The following is a 26,707-nucleotide window of genomic DNA, read 5'->3' as shown; positions in this document are numbered from 1 at the left end:
AATCACTGGTCTTGAATTTAATGTATGCAGGATGGCAAAAGGTACATAATTTCTTGTCTTACAAGATAATGTCAGGCAAGGATGCTTCTGCTTTGTTAGTCAATCAGTGGAATGGTAATTTATTTATATATTTTAAATACTGTAGCTGTTTCCAAATAGGAACTAACCATTAACTATTCAGTTATCTCAGCTATCTATGGTATATGTTCATTAACCAACAAAATAATTGATTGACTATTTTATATCTGAAAATATTGCTGCTATACTTATGACATTTATAGCAAAAAAAATAAAAAATACTAAAAAGAATTTCCTTAATAAAATAGTAAAAAGTTGTAAAATGCAGGAGTGAAAAAATAGAAAATAAGCAAAAGCCACAAAGAACAGTTACCAGAAACCAATACAGATATTCCATTTCTCTTATAGTTATATTAAATTAGGTGGCTCAGTGGTTAACACTGGTGCCTTACAGCCTTCAGGTCTTAGGTTTAAATCCAAATAAGGGCAATATCTGCCTAAAATTTGTATGTTCTATGTTTGCATGGGTTTCCTCCAGTTACTCCGGTTTCTTCACACACTACAGAGACATACTGATAGGGAATTTAGATTTTGAGCTCAAGAGGGGATAGCAAGCAATGATAATGTCTGTAAAGAATATGTCAGTGCTATATACAAAAGTGAGTAAAATAAATTATTGTATGTTTTTGTAATATAATCCAAAATGAAACTACATGTTCTGGAATCTTCACATTCTGAAGCCTCTATTATAGCTGTATTAAAATAAATATTCATGTAATATAAAGTAGGAATAGACGGAGTTTTGAAGAAATAACACATACATTCCTAGGTATACAAGCAGGAGATCTTAACCTACATGTTATAAATAAGGTTGTCAATAGGTTGTCATGGTACCCTAAGGAGATAACTATGGCATTGATAACTTGGTGATTTTATAGTTTGAAGGGGAGGGAACATTCTATATCTGTATAAATAATTTAGGTATTGAGATCACTATTGATCGTGACATCTAATGTACAAACCAGTATTAAAAGTTCCACTAATAGTGGACATTAGAGCAGGAGGCTAGTTGTCATTAGAAAGCCAAGCACCAGCTCCACCTATAATGGGACAATAGTGCTAGACTTATTTTACAATCGTGTAATAGCATAGCACTGTGTAATAAGGTTTATTAAAGGCATCTTGCAAAGTATAAATGAGTGAATTGATTTATTAGAATTGAAATTCAACCCAAATAAAAAAATATATAATAATAACTGCCTCCAACATTTAGACTTCCCCTTGATCTTCTTAAGCTGAATGTAGCCATTTATCTCAATGGGGATTGCAGTCCACACAGAAATTCTCCCTTAGCTTTCTTACTTATTAGCTTTTTCCTAGAAACCCAGAGTTGCATTTAATGGCCTATAAGACTACTCAAGCGCACTTGGTGCTCAGGTGTGATTAAGAGGTTAATGTTACACTACAGTATGTCAAAATAAGGATTAGTGATGAGCGGGAGGTACCATATTCGATTTTGTGATATTTCGTGAAGTTCAGAATGGACCAAAAAAATTTGACTATAAAAAAAGGATTATAGCACTATATTAGCTTAATTACAGTCTAAATGTGTATTTTACGAATATTCGCTATATTGCTATAACTTCTTTTTTTTGGAATATAACGAATATGACGAATATGATGAATATTCTAAAAAACGAAGTTATAGAAATATAGCGAATATATTCGTTATTTAGAATATTCGTCTTTTTTTTTTAAATCTGTACTGTTATTCCACTTTGGCATACTGCTCCCCGACAAGCGTCCCTGTCACCATGGAAACGCCTGTGGGTTAGAATATACCATCGGATCTGAGTTTTCACGATCTCAGGGGAAACTCAGATCCGATGGGATTTTCTAACCCACAGGTGTTCCCATGGTGACAGGGACGCTTGTCGGGGAGGAGTATGCAAACAACTGTACAGATAGGAAAAAATAATGCAAATATTCTAAATAACGAATATATTTTTCCATATGAAAATATGATTCCTTCCTGCTTAAGTTGCTTGTGGGCCAATGACTCATTGACCCACAAGAAAGAAGCAGGGAGGAATCATGTTTTCAGATGTTAAAAAATGACGAATATTCAAAATAGCGAATATATATCACTATATTAAAAATATTAGTGAATTAGCCAAGTTGCGATATTCGCGATTACTATTCGCTATTCGAATATTCGAGCTCAACACTAATAAGGATATGCTCACATTGATATTAGCTTCTTTCTATGTTTTATAAAACCATAAAGTATTATTTGAAAATACCATTTATATTTTTTGGATACAAGCCTAGTACTATATAAAGAGTCCAGTCAGATTCTGTTGTCTTAAAAGGACCCAGAAATCTAGACATGCTTCCTCTTTTTGCTCCTTCTTCTTTTCCTTTTTCGCGTGTTTTTGTGTGTGGGGAGGGGCAGCAATGATCATTATTTTTATGTTGGAAAATGTGATTTTGTGGTCCGTAGTAGTGAAGATCAAAGTTTTTTGAAGTTTTCAAAAATTTGATTCAGCTGTTTTGTCAAACTTCAACAAGAAATTTGACTAATTACGAAGTACTTCATCATGAATCATATTCCATTGTATGTAGCGGGTGAAATGACAGGAAATGGCAATCGTGCCACCCCCGTCATTGAACCCGCAGATGCCACGTTTAATGCTGATTACAGTATCTAAGAGTCACATTGAGATCTTTCAGGGGTTAGTCAGGGGTTTAAAAAAAAGGTACATACAGATGTAGCCAGCAATAAAGTCAAACCTAATACGTTATCCCACTAGCTTATCTCACTAACTTAGTTTGATTATGTGCAAAGCTTCTAAAGCTTAAAGGTGGGGTTGAGTTACACTGCTGGGATAGCGCAATATCCCAGTGATTTTGGTGCTGGCTGTATCTTTAGACTCCTCATCCTTGGATTGTGGTGAGAGACCATTGCAGCTATCTTGATGGAAGAAAATGCATCAAATCTTGTGTGCTCTCATATGATGATGTCATCACGCCAGCATGAGAGATTTGGTGCCTTTTCTTCAATCAAGATGGCTGCGACGGTCTCACTGCGATCAAATGGATGCCGTGAGTATCTTTTCTTTTCAACCGTTTCTGGAAAAATTGATTTGTTACAACAGAAGCACAAGGAAATTCTCCTTTGTAACAAATTTTTTCTGAACTTCAGATAATAGTCTACTTTGTTAACTTCGAATTGCTTAACACTTGTCCTTAGTATGAAGCAATAAAAAAAGATTCCACACTGTAACGTTGCAATAAATGTTATAGGGGTGGATGACCAACAAGAAATGCCCAGCATATAATTAAAAAATTTAGATTTTTAGAGTTGAAATTAGCACAAATAAATGTTCTTCCATTTTATGTATGTCTTTCTCATGGACCTTTTTAATTTGGGGTTGTTTTCTAACATTGTCTACACCTATAGCCAAGATTACTGTAGGCAAACAAATGATTTTTCAATGTGCCCTTGACTTTTTTTTTTTTAAGTTACCTTATCTACCCTATAATTTAGTGGGATGGCTAGTTTTTCCTATTGTATAATGTCTTTTCAAAGACTTCTCTTGCCAGAATGTAAATTATCATTTGGCTTTGAACTCTGTAAATCCATAAATTCTATGCCGCAATACCGTCTGGAATCACATTTTGATTGCAATAGACAAAGGTAGCTACAAAATAGAGGCAAACTATCAAACTTTCATTAAGGCTATCTTTACACAGTTTTGATTAGGCAAATGAGCAGTAGTGTTGAATGCAAATATTTGAATCGCGAATTTTATTTGCGAATATCTCCACTTCGAGAATTTGCGGATATTTAGAATATAGTGCTATATATTCGTATTCGCGAATAGTGTTGAATATTCTAATCGCAAATTTATCACAAATTTATCGCAAATATATTACATTGCTGATTTTTGCAATTAAGTAAACAATGACTGGAGATCACAAATTCTCGAATTTGCTAATTTATGGTGAATATTCACAAAATATCGTGAATTTGAATATTGCCTACGCCGCTAATCACTAATGAGCAGTGCATCTCTTTCAACTTGCCCCACTGCACTGATGATTACTCATTGCCCCACTGCCCTGATGTTTGGATGGATGCCCCAGTCAAAGGGAAGAGAGACTGGCTAGAGGTGGAAATTTGAGTAGCTAAGATGAACCAAAGGGCTAGATCTCTCTCCTCAGTGCACTGAAGGAGTGCTTGCCAAAGGACTACAAGACAATTTTCCATAGAATGGTGCAATGGATTTTCATAATTCTACTGACAGATGCTCTTTTTAAAAAAAATGCATTGATAATGTCCACAAAAAGGTATATTTATCATTCCAACATTATACACTATCTTTTACTATATCTTTTCTTTATTTTGCATCCTGTATTGGTGCTTTCTGCACCAGACCTTCCTTGGCATAAGACAAAGTACTGCAACGTTATGGAAAGTACAAACTTACTCAGTTTATGTCCACATCAATTGTACTGTAAAATAGCATTTATAGGGGCATACATTCTTTAAAGATCTATTTTTGTCTAAACCATTCATTTGAGATCAGAATACCAGTGTTGGGTGGTGGAAAGAGGTGGCAATGATATCTGAAACTGCTAAGTCGGCTGAGCTATGCTGTTTCCATAATTCTCATGGAACGTAATGGAAGCTATGATCACAGAGCACCAAAGCAAACAAACAATGTTCTTGTAGCTCTCGAGTTACTGAAACAGCATAACTTTCTGTGCTACACTGCTTCTATAACTCCTATTCACTATTATGGATATCATGGAAACAGTGTAGCACAGCCCACTCAACTGTTTTTGTAACTCCACCCACCAGTGGTCAGCATATACAAAGGGTTTTCCAATGAAAATATCCATTTATTGCAATAGTTAAAAGTTTTATCTCATAGAATGTAGTGGTTAGAAACAATTGTGTCATCTACATCCAAAATGTTGATATCCACAGTTAATATTGTTTACTTTTTACTGTTACATTATATTATAAATATTTAACTTTTTACTATATTGTTTGTATTATTTTGTGGTTACACTTTTATAGGTTATTTTAATAAACATTTTTTTCTGATTTATAGCATAGCTTTTACATTTTGCTGAAAGAGCCCTATGCACAAGTGATAAAAGTGACACGTTGTATAAACACAACCAAATGATTTTTTTTTTGAGTTTTGACTGGTTTTGCTCCAGAACCAATAAAGTCTTGTAGAAGTAATATTAAAAGAGAAAGCTTTTATGTTATTCCGTAAAGCCTGTTGGCAAAAGAGCAGTACTACAAGCAAATGGTGCATAAGGATGATCTGGTGTATTAGTGACTACAAAACTATAAGAGCACGTGTTAAAAATGATTATAAAAAAAACATATAAGGCCTCTTTCACACTTGCGTTGTCCGGATCCGTCGTGCACTCCATTTGCCGGAGGTGCCCGCCGGATCCGTAACACCGCAAGTGAACTGAAAGCATTTGAAGACGGATCCGTCTTCAAAATGCGTTCAGTGTTACTATGGCACCCAGGACGCTATTAAAGTCCTGGCTGCCATAGTAGTAGTGGGGAGTGGGGGGCGCCCCGGGAGCCGCACGGACGGTAAGTATACTGCTCCCCCGCTCCCCACTACACTTTACCATGGTAACCAGGACTTTAGCGTCCTGGCAGCCATGGTAACCATTCAGAAAAAGCTAAATGTCGGATCCGGTAATGCGCCAAAACGACGTTTAGCTTAAGGCCGGATCCGGATTAATGCCTTTCAATGGGCATTAATTCCGAATCCGGCCTTGCGGCAAGTGTTCAGGATTTTTGACCGGAGCAAAAAGCGCAGCAGCCAAAAAACGTTCCGGTCCGGAACTGAAGACATCCTGATGCATCCTGAATGGATTTCTCTCCATTCAGAATGCATGGGGATAATCCTGATCAGAATTCTTCCGGCATAGAGCCTCGACGACGGAACTCTATGCCGGAACACAACAACGCAAGTGTGAAAGAGCCCTAACTTATGATCTCTAGATAAAGGGAATAGCAGACTTTATTTATTTTTATAACAAGGTTTCCCAGCACAGCAGCAAATGTTAGAGCTATATTTTTTCAAGTATACATCAATAACCACAGGAAACTATGCCATTGCCCAAGATTTTAAAACAAATAAAAAAAAATATTAAGAGGTGTGCACCCTTTAATAAATTGACTTTTTTCTTCTGTCACCATTTTAATACGAATGGCATATGAAATTCCAATCTTTAGTAAATTACTCCGAGAGTGTTTTTTTTGGAAATAAACATCTGATTTTGCATTTTTTTAGCCATTTGTCTTCACTTTTGGTAGATTTTTGATTCTATGTTTTTCCCCCCCAAATGTAGCATGCTTTAGGCTTCTCTAAAGAAATTAAACAGAATCTGAAAAAATTTAAGTAAAAAGTGTATGAAGGAAATTTTACACAAGTAAGAAAACTGCCAACTCTAGGTATATTTTTTGCAGAACAGTTATAAATTCTTTTATAAAAATGTTTATGATAAATTCTGTGACATAAATAAAACCATTGCGCTATAAATATCTTTATGTTCAGTAAGTGATATTTCATGGAAATAAAAATTCAGAAAAAATAACTTTACAATAAAATATCAAGTTAGATTGCCTCCTATGCTAGTTTATATTGGTTCACTTATGCAACTGTTTTTCAAAGCATTAGGAATATAGAGGGACATTTATCAAATTCGCTTGGCCAGTTTGGAATGTAAAAGTGTTGCAAGTGATGCCCACATACATTTGCTGTATATTTTTGCGACATTTGGTCAAAATTTTACAACATGTGGGCATCGCCATTTCTAGAAATGGAGTGGAAAGTAGGTCAGGATTTACAATTAGAACACCTTTAACCACCTAACAGTTTTGCCCAAGCTCTGCTCTGACTTTGAGAAAAGCACTTTACAGTTGTGCCTAAGCAAAGCTCAGGCAGCATGGGAAGGGTTACTTAAGCTACCAATATCACTGGATTGGTAGCAGCTATAGATATGGGCTGGCAATCCAAGATTTCATTCAGGACAAAAATCACTGCATTTCCATTACTTCAGAAGATATCGCTGTTAGAAATAGAGTCAGGAATGAAAGGTGAAACCTACTTTTACTTTCAATTTGAGCTACATTCACTGCCAACCCAATTTCTAACAGTGATAACTTTAGAGGTGATAAAGATAATTAAAAAAAGACTAGGCCTATATCTCTAGCTGCTACCAATCCAGAGATATGATAAGCTAAAATAGCCCACCATGTCTTTAGGCTGGGGGAGGAGGAGAAGCAGTTGGGGATCTAAGTGACTGAAGGCGGAAAGAAGAAAAAAAAAATGAACTGTGTAGTAACATTATATCATATTTGTACTGAACCACATAATAAAGTTATCATGTTATGTATACAACACAGTGAACACAAAAAAATTCTACAAAATTATGTTAAAATTGCAGTTATTTTTCATCTTTGTCCCTAAAAATAAATAATAAAAGTTATTTAATACATTTTATGTACTCCCAAAATGGTTCCTACAAAAACTATAGCTCATCCCATAAAATAAAAAATAAAGAAAACATTTTAGATAAAAAAATGAAAAAAATTTGACTGCTGGAACACAGAGGAGGAAATGTTACTGGTTCTTAAGGCTAAAAGTAGTCACTAAGGGGTTAAAAATTTAATTCTGTCTCTTATGTTGTTTGCCAACAATATTTACGTTAGACATATAATAAAAATGTATAATAAAAAGTTTACATTTTTGGGATGTTTAGGAGGTTAAGTCTTATATATGATCTGTGTGTGTTTCAAAAGTTACAAAAAATTTTATCTCCATGCCAAACAATCCCCTCATATAATTTTACACAGATAGGCTCACACTATTTTGGACTTATGCCAAATATATTATTACTATGCACCATTTCACAAATTTGGAGAGACCTCACAAATGAAACACAGACTTAAAACTGACACCAAAACCAGCACAAATTCTAAGTCCCCCATAGTATATAAAAACTCATACATACACACTGACATATCTATATGAAATTGTTAAAGCTACTGAATACAATATTACATTTCATTCCGCACCTCTATCCACCTATATATGCATCTGGCCCAATCATTTGTCTAATTATTTCAGGAGACATATAGAAGGAATTTACCATTCTATCCCATGCCAGTTTCCTGGCATATTTTTTTTTTCAAAAGCTGAATCTAGATAAATCTAAGTTTATAAAAAGCTCAAGATCAAAATCTAAGGCAACTCCAAGCTCCCATAGATTTTAGTTTAGGCACACAGACTGCCAGATAGTGTGCCTGAGCCTTGCCATAAATTACGTGTATACTCTGTCAGTGCAGGGTGAATAATAGATTGGTGTAAAAGGATAACATCCCTCTTAAAATAGTTTTTATGCCTCTGTTTGGTATATAGAATTGTACACCAGGGTTTCATCAAATATATATATATATATATATATATATATATATATATATATATGTATGTACTGAGCAAAAATATAAACTCAACACTTGGTTTTGCTCCCATATGAGCTGAACTCAAAGATCTAAAACATTTTCTAAATACACAAAATACCATTTACTCTCAAAATATTGTTCACAAATCTGTCTAAATCTGTGTTAGTGAGCACTTCTCATTTGCCGAGATAATCCATCCCACCTCACAGGTGTGGCATATCAAGGTGCTAATTAGACAGTATGAATATTGCATAGGTGTGCCTTAGACTGCCCACAATAAATGCCTCTCTGAAATGTTCATTTTAATCACACAGCACAATGCCACAGATGTTGCAACCTTTGAGGGAGCGTGCAATTGGCATGGTGACTGCAGGAATGAATGTTCATTTCTCTACCATAAGCCATCTCCAAAGGCATTTCAGAGAATTTGGCAGTACATACAGCCGGCCTCACAACCGCAGACCACGTGTAACCACACCAGCCCAGGACCTCCACATCCAGCATGTTCAACTCCATGATCATCTGAGACCAGCCACCCGGACAGCTGCAGCAACAATCGGTTTGCATAACCAAAGAATTTGGCACAAACTGTCAGAAACCGTCTCAGGGAAGCTTATCTGCATGCTCGTGGTCCTCATTGGGGTCTGGACCTGACTGCTGTTCGTTGTCATAATCGACTTGAGTGGGCAAATGCTCACATTAGATGGTGTCTGGCACGTTGGAGAGGCATTTTGTTCATGGATAAGTCGTGGTTTTCACTGTTCAGGGCAGATGGCAGACAACGTGTGTGGTGTTGTATGGGTAAGCAGTTTGTTGACATCAATGTTGTGGATCGAGTGGCCCATGGTGGCTGTGGGGTTATGGTATGGGCAGGCGCATGTTATGGACAACGAACATAGGTGCATTTTATTGATGGCATTTTGAATGCACAGAGATACTGTGATGAGATCCTGAGGCCCATTGTTGTGCCATTCATCCACAACCATCACCTCATGTTGTAGCATGATAATGCATGGCCCCATATTGCAAGGATCTATATACAATTCCTGGAATCTAAAAACTTCCAGTTCTTGCATGGCCAGCATACTCACCGGACATGTCACCCATTGAGCATGTTTGGGATGCTCTGGATCGGCGTATACAACAGTGTGTTCCAGTTCCTGGCAATATACTGCAACTTTGCACAGCTATTGAAGAGGAGTGAATCAATATTCCATAGGCTACAATCAACAACCTGATCAACTCTATGCGACGGAGATATGTTGCAATGCGTGAGGCAAATGGTGGCCACACCAGATACTGACTGATTTTCTGACTCTCCCCCTCCCCAGTAAGCCAAAACTGTTCAAATTTTGGAGTGGCCTTTTATTGTAGGCAGTCTAAGGCACACATCTGCGATATTCATGCTGCCTAATCAGCACCTTGATATGCCACACCTGTGAGGTGGGATGGATTATCTTGGCAAAGGAGAAGTGCTCAATAGCACAAATTTAGACAGATTTTTGAACAATATTTGAGAGTAATGGGTCTTTTGTGTATGTAGAAAATGTTTCAGATCTTTGAGTTCAGCTTATGCAAAATGGGAGCAAAACCAATAGTGTTGAGTTGTGCATATATATATATATATATATAAAAAACATATATATATATATATATATATATATATATATATAAAAATAAACATTCATCAATCCCACTCAGTGACCCAATTAAGCCAACAACAAGTTGAGAAAACAATTATAAAATCTATTATTTTCTAAAAGGCCAACTCTATAACAGTAGTAATATGGACTATATTTTATATGGAAGGTTTTTGTCTGTAGGAGAATCAATTTTATGTCAAGGCTTTAATTTAAATCAATTGGTTCAAAAAAAGACAGTACCTCCGAAAGAAGTAAATCTTATATGTTTTGGTTATGGATTTGTAATATTATTGTAAACCAAAATGTGCTCCTTAGTCCTATATTTATAAGGGAAACCACCAATTGTGTTTTTTTTAAGCTATGTCCAAATTATGGGCATTTATTCTATATGTTTTCAAGATCAAAATCTGATCTCACAACTGATGTGTAACATGTTATCAGTATGTGCAAGGTTTGATTTTTAGAACCCAGCAGCAGTGTAATATGTTTTTATGTTGCATAAAATATTATCATTATTTAACCTACCTGTATCTTAAAGTTTCTTGTATTGGCTAAATGGACAATTGTATCGAATTTATAGATTTATAGAATGCATCACAATATAATGTGACAGCTGAAGATGACATCACAAGTTTCCATGTTTTTGGAGCAGACAATAGTTTTACCAAATGTTTCTGCCTTGTATTTGTATATATTTATACATAATATTTAGAAATGTGGCCAAAACTATAATATATTGAATACATTCATATTTTGTGACATTTTTGCATAATTGTTTGCATATTTTAAAATAAAAAAAATATTATATTTCCCTCATAGGCAAACAACTTAATGTAATAGCTATAAATTAGCTTAAGGCTAAACATTTATGAATTATCTTTGACAAATGTTGTGCTTACTACTGTGTGTTAACTAACTCAATCTTCTTGAATGTCAAATTTCAATTGCAACAACACTATAATATATTAATCAAACCTTTTTTTTTTATAAAAAATTGTATTTGTGGTCTTATGCTTCTGGGTGGAAATATAAAAATCATTTACTCTACTTTTCTATAGCATTGCCATGCTGATTTATCTTTGGGAGAATACATCACTATATCACTCATTGTAGCTTACCGTATTTTTCGCCCTATAAGACACACTTTTTTTTCTCAAAAGTGGGGGAAAATAGCAGTGCGTCTTATGGGGCGAATGCTGTAACCGTCGGCTGAGAGGGAGGAGGGGCTGGGAGCTGGCATCTGGTTCTGTAAGGGCAGCGGGGCCCGCTGCAGTCACTGTATTCTACTACACCGAGCCCCGCTCACTGTAGTATAATCATATCTAACTTGTGGGTATTGTTAAACTATTCAAATCATCTGAAATCTAGCACTTGTACTATTTACTACTAGCTTCTTGGCAGTCAGGAGGCCGGGCGGGCGCTCGCAGCATAGCTCACTACGCCACACGCCTGCTCCACCCACTTTATGAATGAATCAGGCGGCACAGGTGCATGACGTAGTGAGCGCTGGATTTTAGATGATTTGAATAATTTAACAATACCCACAAGTTAGATATGATTATACTACAGTGAGCAGGGCCCGGTGTAGTAGAATACAGTGACTGCATCGGGCCCCGCTGCCATTACAGAACCAGATGCCGGTCCCATTCATTACACAGGGACACTGTTATGGGGGATCTGTGGGTGACACATTAGATAAGATGCTATATATGTGTCATCCACAGATGCCCCCACAATGATCCCCCATAACAGTGCCATCCACATATTCCCCCATAACAGTGCCATCCACAGATGCCCCATAACAGTGCCATCCACAGATGCCCCCATAATAGTGCCATTCACAGATGCCCCATAACAGTGCCATCCACAGATGCCCCCATAATAGTGCTATTCACAGATGACCCCATAACAGTGCCATCCACAGATGCCCCCATAACAGGCCATTCACAGATGCCCCCATAAAAGTGCCATCCACAGATGCCCCCATAACAGTGCCAACCACAGATCCCCCATAATAGTGTCATCCACAGACCACCAATAGTTCAAAACCCACCAAAGGCACACCTTTTGGTTCAAAATATATATTTTTCTTATTTTCCTCCTCAAAAATCTAGATGCGTCTTATGGGCTGGTGCGTCTTATAGGGCGAAAGATACAGTATACTGGTCAGATTTTCTCACAATACTCACCTATTCAAGTCAATTGATGTACAATATTAATAAAAATGGGCACCATTTTTGTGTGATCAATTCAAATATCATCTATCTTTAACTGCCAGAATATGGACACATTTTACACTTATTTAAATTCAGCCTTAACATAAAATTTGAAATAAGAGAATTTCTGTTCATTCAATTTGGGTCCAATTTGATTGAATTGATCTTCCAATTCTATTTGGACCCAAATCAATTTGAGCTGAATTAAAAGTGCTTAATTTTCCCTGAAAAGCTATGGATGACATTCTAGTCTCTCTCTATTTCCTTCTACCTCTAACCCAAATTCTCCCAAGTCGCATCATTTACAACCCTGAATTTATAGAATCCAAATTTGTCCAAAAACTTGAGGTCAATTTTTGATTCTTAAAAATTGATTCACTTATCGCAACATAAAACCCATGCCCTCTCATAAGACTTGACATAAGACTTAAGTGAATTTCTAAGGGTATATTTATATGTAGCTGATTTATTACAGACATTTCTGTGATTGAACATTAGTTCAAACCACCTGAATGCATTTGTTTCTGCTCCAAGTACATGGATTTCTACAAGCCCCACTGCAATAAATGAGACAGTCACAGAAATATCTTTAACTACTATGCCCTATTTGAATATATCCTAGGAGATGGTGGCAGAAAAAGTTTATGAGAAGCACTATTCAAGCAAAAAAAGCTAAGAATTAAAAAATAAGTGAAAAGTATAAATTAGGTAAGTGTTTTAATTGGCTTCTGTGACACACTTTTAAATTTATGCCTAACCAACCAAATATATGTATTTATTTTTAATAGCTTTAATAAAATGCATCTAGATAAGTATATTTTACTTTTCTAAATCTAGTTATAATATTTTATCTATTAAATAGTAGCAAATCCGTACAAATTATAATAAACTATACATTTGTAATTCAATATCATAGCATCATTTAAGAAGTAAATAAACCTGAGTGTTGGTAAAAATGAGAAATAGTATACGTATGATGGAAAAATATGAGTGATGCAACCATCTATATCTAATCTGTGTTGGTTATTATAACTGCCTACGTTGTGACATATTTCGCCATGAAAAATAAGAAAGAATTTGCCATCTGTTAATTAAGAACATAATTTTAGTATCTAATATATAATCATTATATACCATAACCCTTTCAGTGCTAGATAATTCCCCCAGATAGAATTTAACAGAAAAATAGTCTTGTGTGCACACAAAATGAAGAAAAATATTTATCATAGCAGATTTACTATTTCAATCCAATATAATATAAAAAATATAAATAAAAAAGCCACTGAACCTAAAATGCAAGTTGTACAAAAAAAGCTACTTGAAACACTCACAAATATGATATAAAATCTTGAATTTATCATTTAAGTCTAATTTATAAAAAATAAGTGATTTTAAGTGTATTATATTTTATATGTTATACATACTAATTATGTAGAACATTTTCTATAGAAGAAACAACAGAACAAACATGGGGCAAAATAAGCCCAAGAAAAATGAAAAAAAAAGCTTAAACCTACAATGTCATATATTTCAAAGGGATATTCAGTTTCTAATATATATTTGTGAATGTTAAGAGATATCTTTTCATGTAAGATCAACTTGCATTTTAAGTCTGCTGGCTCTTCTTTATTAGCTTTCCACTTACAGATATACCATATTTTTCTGCACCAGTCAGCATGACCATTATATTGAAGCTTGTGCATCGAAGAAAATGTCGCCAAAAGAGGTAAATAAGTATCTCAGCTGTGAAGTGCAGATAGATCTGTTACATCTGTATGTTTAAAGGGACAGCAGAACAGCAGGGTTAGTTAGCCACACTTGCAATGGATGTGTGCTGTCTACTTTGCAGCTACTTTATTTATGGAACTGTAACTGGTGAAAAATAAATGATTAAAAAATGTATCAGCTTAGAAAAACTGACAAATATGCAGAGGAGTATGGAAGCATGCAGTGATTTTGCTAAAATTGATAACAGTAAGTAGAAAAATGTAACTAACGTATTACCAGTTTGTGCCATAAATTTAGCAGCATCAGCTTGTTCCTGGTTGACCCTTTTCTCATGAACAGATCTTGGTCGCTGACTTTTAATTGTATGATCTCCAATCATTCCAAATTCTAAAGACAGAATAAAGGTTTAAGAGAGCTTGTGTGTAGACATTTCTCAAAACAGCACTCATGTCTCATGCAATCTGAACCTAGACATACCTGAATGGAAGTTATACAATCTGCACAATATTTAATGCAAGTCACATAGAACTTTGTTTTAGAGAAAATAATAAATCAAAGGCATTATTTAACGGAATGTTTCCATCATGAAAACTTGCACATATTTATATAGAATATAACAGTAAATATTGGCATTATGAGCATATGTATAATATGCAAAGATAATGAATGTTATATGAATGAATTTGCATATCTGTTGTTTTTAAAATGCTTAATCCAGGGAAAAGTAACCTGTGGCTTGAGCATAATGGACTCATAAACTAAAACCTTTACTTAAATTGTAATATTGATAAAGAAAATTATTATTTATGTCACTGTTCCCACAATAGGTATCTATGCCAGTGTGGGATACAAAATATTTGCTAATAATAGGAAGTATATAACCATGGAGGCAGATGATGTGATTGCTAGGGACCTCAGAGAGAAAGGTCCCTGTCATTGGTGTTCTCCACCCTTTACTACTGATTTAGAACCATTATCAGACTCCCTTCTCCAGAAGAACTACATGTATATTGAAAGCAAGCAAGGAAATAGAAAATTGCCCTATACATTGAAAGAAAATGAAGAAGGGACAAAATTGTAACCCTTTGACCTGGGTGTTAAAACTCAGTACCATAATTAAGGACCCAATTGAAATTTGGACCCCTCTCTTATAAATATATCTTTAATAGTCCTCCCTTTACATAGAATCTTAAAGTGAAGCCTCAATTTTAATTAAGGCTCTATAATGAGGACTAAATTAAGGAACTGCTTGACTAGTATTATCAGATATGTGGTCAGTCTGGTACCAAACTAAACTAAACCATATAATATGCCACTGACTTACTGGAACCAACTGCAAAGTCCAGGTAATATAAATAATAGGCTTCCATAATACCTGTCAGTCATTATGAGTGCTCATTTCCATTCTTTATAGCTAGAATCCAGATCTTGTTACTGATCTCTGCAGGCTTTTTGGAGGGAACTAAAACCTTGAGTTTTAGGGCTGTGCAAAAGTTTCATATTGATTAACAAACCTAAGGATAGGTCATCAATATCAAATTGGAAAGGTTTGAAGAGGTAGTGGCACTCATGTGAGTGCTGTTTACTCTTCAAAATTAACTGTGCACTGCCTCTTTTGCAGCAGCAAAATGATGTATTTACCACTGTTTGTCCCATTCAGTTGAATGGTAAAACCAGTTGTAATTACACTGTGCCGCCTCAAGAACCAAGACTACATGCAGGTAATTTTGAAAAAGGTGCATTTCTCAATAGAGTGCAGCTACCTCTTCAAACAGCTGATCGTGGGGGTGCAGGGAGTCATAACCCTGATGATCTGATATTTATAACTCATCCTGAGGATAGGTCATCAACATAAAACAAATGCACAACCCCTTTAAGTTATTACTATCCTGATCACCCCCATTTTATAAGTAGAAATTTGAAATGAATATATATTACTGAATTGCAAAATTCTGTGCATTCAGAAAGTCTTCAGACCCTTTCACTTTTTTCATATTTTATTTTGTGGCCTTGTGCTAAAATAAAAAATCTAATTTTTCTTCACCAGTATGCACTCATTAATAATGAAGTGAAAACAGAATGTTCAAAATCTTTGCTAATTTATTGAATAGGAAAAACTTAAATTATTGCATTGTAAAGACCGTTTATTCGATGATAGCCTCCAGTCTTTTTGGGTACAATGTCTGAAGGTGGACACACCTGGATTTGGGGATTTTCTGCCATTCTTCTCTTCTCTGTCATGTTGGATGGGGACTGTCGATGGACAGCCATTTTTAGGACTCTCCAGAGATATTCAGTTGGAGTCAAATCAGGACTCTGTCTGGGCCATTCAAAGATATTCAGTGGTGCTTCTTCTTGTCACTTCTGTTTTGTCTTAGGGTCATTATCTTGTTAGAAGGTAAACCTTCAGCCCAGTCTGAGGTCCAGGGAACTGAGGTATCAGGTTTCCATTAAGTATATTTCAGTATTTTGCTCCATTCAGCTTTCCCTCAACCCTGAAGAGTCTAACCTTCCCAACTGCTGAAATACACCTACAAAGCATTATGCTGCCACCACCATGCTTTACTATAGGAATGCTATTGGGCTGGCGATAAGCAGTTTCTCACAGTCTTAGAGTTCTTTCAGTTGTTTTTTGTTGTTTTTTGTTTTTTTTGCAAAGTCCAGGCATCTTTCATGTTTCTGTTCCTGAGGAGAGGCTTCATTCTGGCCAGTCTGCCATAAAACCCAGATTGTGAAGTGTTATAATGAAGTTTGATCTTCTAGAAGCTTCTCCTATCTGCACACAGGATATTTGGAGATAAGCCAAAGTGACTATTGGATTTTTTGTCATCTCTCCTACCAAGGCTCTTCTCCCTTGATTACATAGTTTGGTGGGGGTGGACAACTCTAGGAATAGTGCTGGTTGTTCCAAACTTTTTCCAATTAAAAATTATGGAGGATACTATGGTTTTGGGAACTTTCAGTGCAACAGATACAATCCTATATCTGAGCTCTAAAGGCAGTTATTGCTTCCTGATAGCTTTTGCTCTGATATGCATTGTCAGCTGTGAGACCTTATGTAAACTGGGGTAGAGCTTTCAACATCATGTCCAGTGGACTTAATTTTCCAACGGAAACTAAAGAACTAAATTTCAAGTGTCATAGCAAAGTGTCCAAATGAAATTTCCATTTTTTCTTTTTTACTAAATTTGTGGTATTGAATGCAGATTAATGGGGGGGGGGGGGGGAGCTACAAAATAACAAAATATGAAAAAAGCGAAAGGGTCTGAAGACTTTCTGTATGCATTGTATGCAGTTCTCTTATATATTCAATAATATGCCCCATACTGGAGGTTCACTTTAGATTTGAAAGGAAAATTGTAGAAAACTATTTCTGTTATTTGATGTTGGAAGTATACACAGGAGCAAATGCTTTCATTAATTCATTTGCTTTAGTTGAAACTAAAGAATTTAGAGAAATGTTTGTATTATAAGGGAGTTTTGTTTAACAAAAATGAAAGAAATAAGCCATAGGGTTGCAAAGCAAAAAGGTGTTTATGCCAAATACATTGGAGCGTACATGCTGCAAAGGCAAAGCAACAATCTACAAAAAAGAACAAAATTATAGAAATAGCTTTTGTGTCATTTTGAATGACAAACAACATTGCATATCAATGTTTTTATAAATAATTATCTTGGGGAATTATCACCGTGGCGGTAATTGTTGGTTTGTTGATGCTAATATTATACTAGAATGAAAAATAATTAACTGTTTCAATTAAAAAAGGGCATTTGTTATCTTTGTGGAAAATAATAGCTTGTGACTGATATAATTTATATTCTTAGATGCTATGTAAAATGGTCTTGTGTAAAATACAAAAAAAACATGTACAGTAAATGTTGCATAGTTTAGTTAATGACTAGCTACAGAAGGGTTTCAACATATTATAACATATTATACATTCTAAAAGCCCCTTTACAGGGAACAATTCAGCAGATGTTTGTTGGAAAGGAAGTGAGCTTTCCCAGAAAACGCCTGCTCATCAGTGGAGGTGAACGCTTCATTTACATGCAGCACTCTCCTCCACATTATGGGGAGAAGCGATCGCTAATTCCATTGTTTGTCCCTATATATAAACATTGTTTACCAGCGTCTGAAAAGTGCTGCTTAGACACAATGATTTCTTGTTAACAAATGACGATTTGGGTGCCCACATGAATGCGGCTATTGCATAAAGAACAAGCACTTCGCACCTTTACGCCACCAAATAATTGCTAATAGGCGTTCCTTTACCACCTGTGTGTCATACTTACAACACAAACTAATAAAAAATCACAGAAAAAGATGCAAAACATCCTGCACGATTGGATAAATGAATATGCTGATGTGCATGGTAATATTTATAAAAGACTAGCAGAAGGACCCGGCTTCACACGGGTATATTTAACCTATTTCATGCTTGTGTCGTAAAAAGATATCAACAGTATCCCCCATAACAGTGACCTCTACAGTAACCGCCCCTTTAACAATGACCTCCACAGTGCCCGCCCCTTTAACATTCACCTCTACAGTGCCCGCCCCTTTAACAGTGACCTCCATAGTGGCCACCCCTTTAACATTGACCTCCACAGTGGCCGCCCCTTTAACATTGACCTCCACAGTGCCTGCCTCTTTAACAGTGATCTCCACAGTGCCCACCCCTTTAAAAGTGACTGCATCTTTAAGAGTGACCTGCACAGTGCCTGCCCCTTTAATAGTGACTTCCACAGTGTCTGCCCCTATAACAATGACTTCCACAGTGCCCGTCCCTTTAACAGTGACCTCTACAGTGCCCGTCACTTTAACATTGACCACCCTTTTAACAGTGATCTTCATAGTGGCCGCCCCTTTAACAATGACTTTCAAAATGCCTGCCCCTTTAACAGTGACCTTCATAGTGGCCGCCCCTTTAACAGTAACCTCCACAGGACCCGTACCTTTATCAGTGACTTCCACAGCGCCCGCCCCTTTAACAGTGACCTCCACAGTGCCCGTCCCTTTAACAGTGACCGCCCCTTTAACAGTGACCTCTACAGTGCCCGCCCCTTTAATAGTGACCTCCACAGTGTCCGCCCCTTTAACAGTGACCTCCACAGTGACCTCCACAATACCTGCCCCTTTAACAGTGACCGCCCCTTTAACAGTGACCTCCACAGTGCCCGCCCCTTTAACAGTGACCGCCACAGTGCCCAACCATTTAAGAGGAGGAGCACGCCCAGAAATATGTACCACCGAATCAAGGTCGCCTATAGGATTTTTCTTTATAAATGTAGCCATGTACATCTGCATATTCATTTACCACATAATGCAGGATGATTTGTATCTTTTTCTGTGGTTTTTGATTAGTTTGTAGTATACTCTTACCTGTGCCTGCGCTGCGAGCCGGTCTGAAACAAATGCGGTCACCGGGAGCAGGCAGTTCCGAGAACAGCCATTGGGGGCCTTCATCGGGCTGTTCTCGGAACTGCCTGCTCCCGGTGACCGCATTTGTTTCAGACCGGCTCGCGGTGCAGGCACAGGTTAGGACTTACCTGTTCCTCGCCGGACTTGTGATTTAAGATGGCAGCCATCATGTGTTCGCAGGCAAACATGGCGAACTGGCCATCACTATATACATATATATATATAGAGAGAGACGAAAAAAGTAGGACTGCACTCCGAAATAGTGGTGAAGTGAAGGATTTTATTCACCAATAATATGGCAAACTTGCAAGTTTGCCATATTATGGGTGAATAAAATCCTTCACTTCACCACTATTTCGGAGTGCAGTCCTTCTTTTTTCGTCTCCATATTATCGGGTATTGCCGCTACCTTACGTTGGACCTTGCACCCACACCCTGGTTGGTGCTCCCGCTGGACTTTCTTCTTCTACATATATATACCTTTTTGTGGCGATAAAATTTGGTCGAGCATTGGAGTAGCCTTGCATTAAAAGACGTGTCTGCTTTTATTTATTTTTTCCAGCACCATGACTGCTCATAGGCTTAGTTTGCAACTGCAGTTTAGATATAGTCATTTGAAAGTAGAAGAGTTGTAATTTCACATACATTTGTATAAACATGGGGCATTTTCTAAATAAAAAAAACAAAAAAATATAGCAGACACTTGTTTCCAATCTTTGACAACCCCATAAAAATGTTATATACTGTCTATAAGTACTATTAGTAATGTATCTCAATAAATTAGAGTATCATTTCAGTAATTAAATTCAAAAAGTGAAACTCATATTATATAGGTTCATTACACACAGAGTGATCTATTTCAAGCATTTGTTTCTTCTAATGTTGATGATTATGGCTTATAACTAATGAAAACCAAAAAGTCAGTTTCTCAGAAAATTAGAATATTGTGAAAAAGTTCAATATTGTAAACTCATGATGTCACACTCTAATCATATAATCTTTAAACCTTTAAATCTCTAACCTTTAAAGGAGTTAATCTATGACTGATGTAAAAAAATTAAAATCGGACATCATATAGTACATGACAAACTCTTTCTATCAAACCTGGAACCAGCCCTGAACCTCGTATGGATCCAGAGATCTCTTCATTCATTGCTGTGATAGATTTATATCAAACTTGCAGCTTAAGGGGAGTGTATTTTCTGCTATAGCTAAGGGGGCGTGTCTCAGCTCTGCCTATCACAGCTCAGGAGGCAGTTGAAGGATAAAACTAAGCATGTGCGGCCCTCTCAGTGAGCAGGTCAAATAAATAAGAAAAAAAAAACTAACAGCAGGTGGTGCTATACAGATAGATTTTATTGAATAACTCAGTGGCTATGCTAAATTTTTAAATACATGCAAATACAAAAGTATTCAGACCAAGGTGCTGGTTTGAAAATGGTAGAATATTTTTCATGGGACAACCTCTTTAAATGGTCCCTCGGTCTGGTTAAGTATGCTACACAATCATGGGGAAGACTGCTGACTTGACAGTTTTCCAGAAGACATTGACACCCTTCACAAGGAGGGTAAGCCACAAAAGGTCATTGCTAAAGAAGCTGACTGTTCACAGAGTGCTCTATCCATCATATTAATGGAAAGTTGAGTGTAAGTATAAGGATAACTTCAGCCTTGAAAGGATTGTCAAGAAAAGGCCGTTCAAGAATTTGCAGGAAATTCATAAGGAGTGGACTGCGGCTAGAGTCAATGCTTTAAGAGCCACCACACATAGACATATCCAGGCCATGGGCTACAACTGTCCCATTCCTTGTATGAAGCCACTCATGACTCAGAAGAAGAAAAGTCCTATTTTCAGATGAAAGTAAATTTTGCATTTCAGTTGGAAATCAAGATCCTGGTGTCTGGAGGAAAAGTGGAGAGACACACAATCCAAGTTGCTTGAGGTCCAGTATGAAGGTTTCACAGTCAGTGATGGTTTGGGGAGCTATGTCATCTGCTGATATTGGTCCACTATGTTATATCAAGTCCAAAGTCAGCGTAGCTGTCTACCATAAACATTTAGAGCACTTCATGCTTCCCTCTGCTGACAAGCTTTATGGAGATGTTGATTTCATTTTAAAGCAGTGCTTGGCACCTGACCACACTGTCAAAAATACCAATACCTGGTTTAATAACCTTGCGTGACCAAAGCCCCAAAAATAATCTATGGGGTATTGTCAATAGGAAGATGGGGGACACCAGAGCCAACAATACAGACAAGCTGAAGGCAGCTATCAAGCAATTTTTTTAAAGTTTTTACTTATCCATGTGATTCAGAGTATATTTTTTATGACATATTATGTTTCATATTAGTGATAAATTTTGAGTCTGTATGTTTTACATTTATAAAGAAAATACTAAATTTACAGAAAACTGACAAAATAAGTTGTGTTGTTAATTTGAATTTCTATGCTTTTAAGACAGATCGCAATACCTCACAAAACAGGTAACATTCACGATGTGTGTACTATTTGTTGGTATTATTTCGTAAATGTCATTTTACTTGTTTGGAATTTAGAAGGCTTATATTTTTCAACGCATTTTTTTAAGAAAATGTCTAAAACTCAAGGGCCAATTCAGGTTTGAAATTACTTTGAGGGGTGTATATAATAGAAACCATCCATAAATTACACCATTTAAGAATATACACGTCTCAAATTACTCAAAACTTTAGGTGTTCCATAGGGATATGGAGATGAAATTTAAAAATGTTATTTTTTTGCAGAATTTCCATTTTAATAAATTTTCCTATAATACAGTAAGGGTTAATAGCAAATAAAACTTCAATATTCATTACCCTGTTTCTGCAGTTTATAAAAGCATCTCATATAGTACTTGGTCATAATTTAACTACTGTAAGGGCACTTAGCAGGGCTCAGATGAGAAGGAGCAGCATTTGGCTTTTGGAGTTCATATTTCACTGGCCTGTTTCTCTGGTGCCATGTCATATTTGCAGAGACCCTGCGGTACCAGTACAGTATAAAACCCTAACAACTGAGCCCATTTTGGAAGCTAAACCCTAGGAATTAACCTAGGGGTATAGTGATTGGCCTGACTAAGCATAGGCTTGTTTTATAGAATTTATAAAAATTGGGACATGAAATGAAAAATTACTTTGTATTTCAATTATATGTCGTTTTAGCCTCAAATGTTTCATTTTAGGAGAAAAGTACCACAAATGCTGTTACATAAGTTTTCCTAAGTACATCAATATCCTCTATATGGTCATAAACTGCTGTTTAGACACACTGCAAGGTTCAGGAGATAAAGAGCACTATGTCCATTTGAAGCCTAGTTTGGTGAATTATAGAGCACTAGCCAACAATTGTAGAGGCTATAAGGTTAAATGAAAAAAAGAAACCTCCAATAAGTTACTCCATTTTAGAAACCACATCCCTCACAGAACTTACAAAGGGGTGTAGGGAGCATTTTAACTCCATAGGTGTTTTGCAAAACCTAATCCATAGCAAAAGTTACAAAGTGAAAATTTCAATTTTTCCATAGATATGCCATTTCAGTGTCCAATATGTTGTGTCCAGCACATGTCAGTGTGACAATTAGGCCCTGTTGTTATTATGCTGTGCTGACTAGATTTAAAAATGCCCTAGATTAAACTCTAATCTTTTGCCTGGACATAAAACAGGGCTCAGGAATAAAAGAGCACAATGAGTATTAGAGGGCAAATGTGGTGATTTACATAGCTTGTGCTGATCATTTTAGAGGCTCTGGGGCTAAAATAATAAATTGAACCCCCAGGAAGTGAACAGATTTTGGAAAATATGCTCCTCAATATATTTCTTAAGGGGTGGAGTAAGCATTTTTAGACCACAGGTATTTTGCAGAAATTAATGTGTATTGGACCACATTAAAAAAAATTGCAGGTTTTCAACATATATAGCATTTCAGTGAGCTAAATTTTCTGCCCAGCATATGCCATCAGAGACTTACCCTGTTTTTAATTTGTAGGTAGGTTCTACTGGCTATGGAAATTAATTGCTGTATGTACTCATGGGAGACCTGAGAAGGGAAAGTGCTCCATATGGCTTTAGGAGCCTAGATTTTGCTGGAATAGTTTTTGGGGGCTACATCATATTTGCAGAGACCCTGAGGTACCTCTACAGAAGAAACCTCCAATAAGTGACTCCATGTTGAAAACTACACCCATCAAGATATTCATCATGCAGTGGAGTGAGCATTTAGACACTACAGGTATTTTGCAGAAAGAATGACTAATGGAACATGCAAAATAACAATTGCTAGTTTTTCACAAATATGATATATGTTTGAGCAATCTGAGACTCACACCATGCCTCTTAATCTGTGGGTCCTGCTGGGTACAAAAATATATAACTGTGGGTATAAACTGCTATATGGGCATAGGCTCAGAAGGGAAGGGGGACCATTTGTCCAGAATTATTTTCATGTGCTGCTCACATTTGGGGAGACAAGACCCTGAGGTGCCCATACAGTGAAAACCTTAATAAGTGACCACTTTTTGGAAACTATACTGTTCAATATATTTATCATTTCGACACCACAGATATTTTATAAAAAAATGAATGAGCTTTTCTATAGATGTACCATTTTAGTGTATAGCTCGTGCTATCCCAGACTCACATGACACATCTTAAATTGTAAGGTGGTTTCTGCTAGGTGGAGAAATGCCATAAATGTAAACCTGCTGTTTGGGTACGCTGCAGGATTCAGAAGGGAAACACAACTGTCTGACAGCCTCTAAAGTACCAGTGCAACCATTCTGAGGACTATACATTTTTTTTATTCTTCTCATAACAGAGCTGTTTAAAGTCTCATTTTTGTGGGATGAGTTCTCAATATCATTGGTACTATTTTAAAGTACAATCGACTTTTTTATCACTTTTTTGGGAAGCAGGATAAAGAAAAGGCAGCAATTCCACTATTGTTTTTTAGATATATTTACTGTCAAAGCAACACGTTTGGTTTGCACCATCTCATGGTGCATAAACACAACCACTTTAGGAGTAGGATGAACCTTCTTTAATAAAACACAATGTGCTACAATATGGTACACTTTGGGATGGGGTTAATAAATTAATTGTTATTTATATAGTTATTATCAGACTGATTTTTTTGTCATATTGATTTACTGTATAATATATTTTTTATTGTAATGACTGCTATGTCTTTGGCAGTTATGTCTAGTCACATATCATCACACTATGTAAAGCACATAAGTGGTGACAGATATTATGGGGGTCAATTATTAAACAGAAAATTAGGTGTATTTCTGTAGCAGATTGTGATGCAAGGGTTCTTTATGCCGCAATCTGCGACTTCTCCCTGCTTACACCGGGTCTAGAGGGGACGGGCTGGTCTAAAACGCTGGTATTAATAAATGACCCACTACGTCTCTATTAGAAAATTCATCCCTGGAAAACTTTTAAATGAGATTCGCAATATATTTTAGCTGAGTAATCTTAACTGTTTTTTCTGCCTTGTACACAAATATTCTGCTCCAGGAAGCTTAAAGAGGTTGTCTCATCTCACCGTTACTAAGACAAGATGAGACACAGTCCCAACCTCCAGTCGGCTGGGAAACAGCAGAGCGTTCCAACGCTCGCTTCTCCAGTAGCCACCATTGTGGTGCATGAGAACTACGGAAACAGCATAGCTTGCTGTTTTCATAGCTCTCAGGTAAAGCAATGGGAGCTACTGAAATTCCGAGTGCCTGTGCATTTCTTTTGAAATGTCTCGAAAACATATCCAACATTTTTTGAACAATTAGCATCACTTAAATTGATTATTGTTTCTTAAGCAGACAACAAATGTCCTGGAACAGAATGGAAATTGAATGGGGATAAGCGGCCGGTCTAACGATAGCTTGCTCCCATTTTAGTTTGTATAGGTTAGTCTGAAGGGCCTTTAAATGATAGCAATTTGTTGCATCAAACATTTGTGCTCATTTAGGGCAAGACATCAGCCTGTGTAAAATAACCCTTATGTTAACCCTAGTGATTACTAAGATGCCTTAAAAGGGGTTGCCACTTTAGCAAATTGCATTTATCATGTACACAAAGTCAGGGGAGGATTGGGAAAAGTGGCCCTGGAAAAAAGGTAAAAGTGGCCCCATATTGTAGGTGGAGACAAACTAGTTAAAGGTGTGGTCAAGCCAAGTAGGCGGGGTCAGAAAACTGTTATGCCAGCTACAAATTCAGCCCTGTATGTCACTGAGCAGCAGCAGAATTTCATGCTAAATTCTTATACAGATCTCATGTTAGATGTTATCAGACTTTGTATTCTTATATTTTACTTATTTAGACTTTTTTTTTTTACTTTGTATTTTTATTTTATGTATATCTATTACTAGGGGTATGCCTACAGTATACACTCACCTAAAGAATTATTAGGAACACCATACTAATGCGGTGTTGGACCCCCTTTTGCCTTCAGAACTGCCTTAATTCTACATGGCATTGATTCAACAAGGTGCTGATAGCATTCTTTAGAAATGTTGGCCCATATTGATAGGATAGCATCTTGCAGTTGATGGAGATTTGAGGGATGCACATCCAGGGCAGGAAGCTCCTGTTCCACCACATCCCAAAGATGCTCTATTGGGTTGAGATCTGGTGACTGTGGGGGCCATTTTAATACAGTGAACTCATTGTCATGTTCAAGAAACCAATTTGAAATGATTCGAGCTTTGTGACATGGTGCATTATCCTGCTGGAAGTAGCCATCAGAGGACGGATACATGTTCTCATTCTGTTTACGCCAAATTCGGACTCTACCATTTGAATGTCTCAACAGAAATCGAGACTCATCAGACCAGGCAACATTTTTCCAGTCTTCAACAGTCCAATTTTGGTGAGCTCGTGCAAATTGTAGCCTCTTTTTCCTATTTGTAGTGGAGATGAGTGGTACCTGGTGGGGTCTTCTGCTGTTGTAGCCCATCCGCCTCAAGGTTCTGCGTGTTGTGGCTTCACAAATGCTTTGCTGCATACCTCGGTTGTAACGAGTGGTTATTTCAGTCAACGTTGCTCTTCTATCAGCTTGAATCAGTCGGCCCATTCTCCTCTGACCTCTAGCATCCACAAGGCATTTTTGCCCACAGGACTGCCGCATACTGGATGTTTTTCCCTATTCACAC

The 26,707-nt window shown here is 36.7% G+C and overlaps 1 protein-coding gene across 4 annotated transcripts in view; it reads right to left on the bottom strand.

Annotated features, from left to right (window-relative positions):
• The window catches only part of ADGRB3 (adhesion G protein-coupled receptor B3), a 1,057,188-nt gene that overhangs the window by 683,682 nt on the left and 346,799 nt on the right, over positions 1–26,707 (bottom strand). For all 4 annotated transcript variants that reach the window (XM_040428625.1, XM_040428624.1, XM_040428627.1 and 1 more), the window contains exon 3: positions 14,394–14,504. In XM_040428625.1, coding sequence (XP_040284559.1) covers positions 14,394–14,504 — 111 coding nt within the window. The remainder of the gene's footprint in view (positions 1–14,393; positions 14,505–26,707) is intronic.

Source organism: Bufo bufo, chromosome 4 (assembly GCF_905171765.1).
Source record: "Bufo bufo chromosome 4, aBufBuf1.1, whole genome shotgun sequence".
NCBI classification, from domain to species: Eukaryota; Metazoa; Chordata; class Amphibia; order Anura; family Bufonidae; genus Bufo; species Bufo bufo.
Note: the sequence above shows the minus strand (reverse complement) of the source record. Positions and strands in the feature narration are given on the sequence as shown.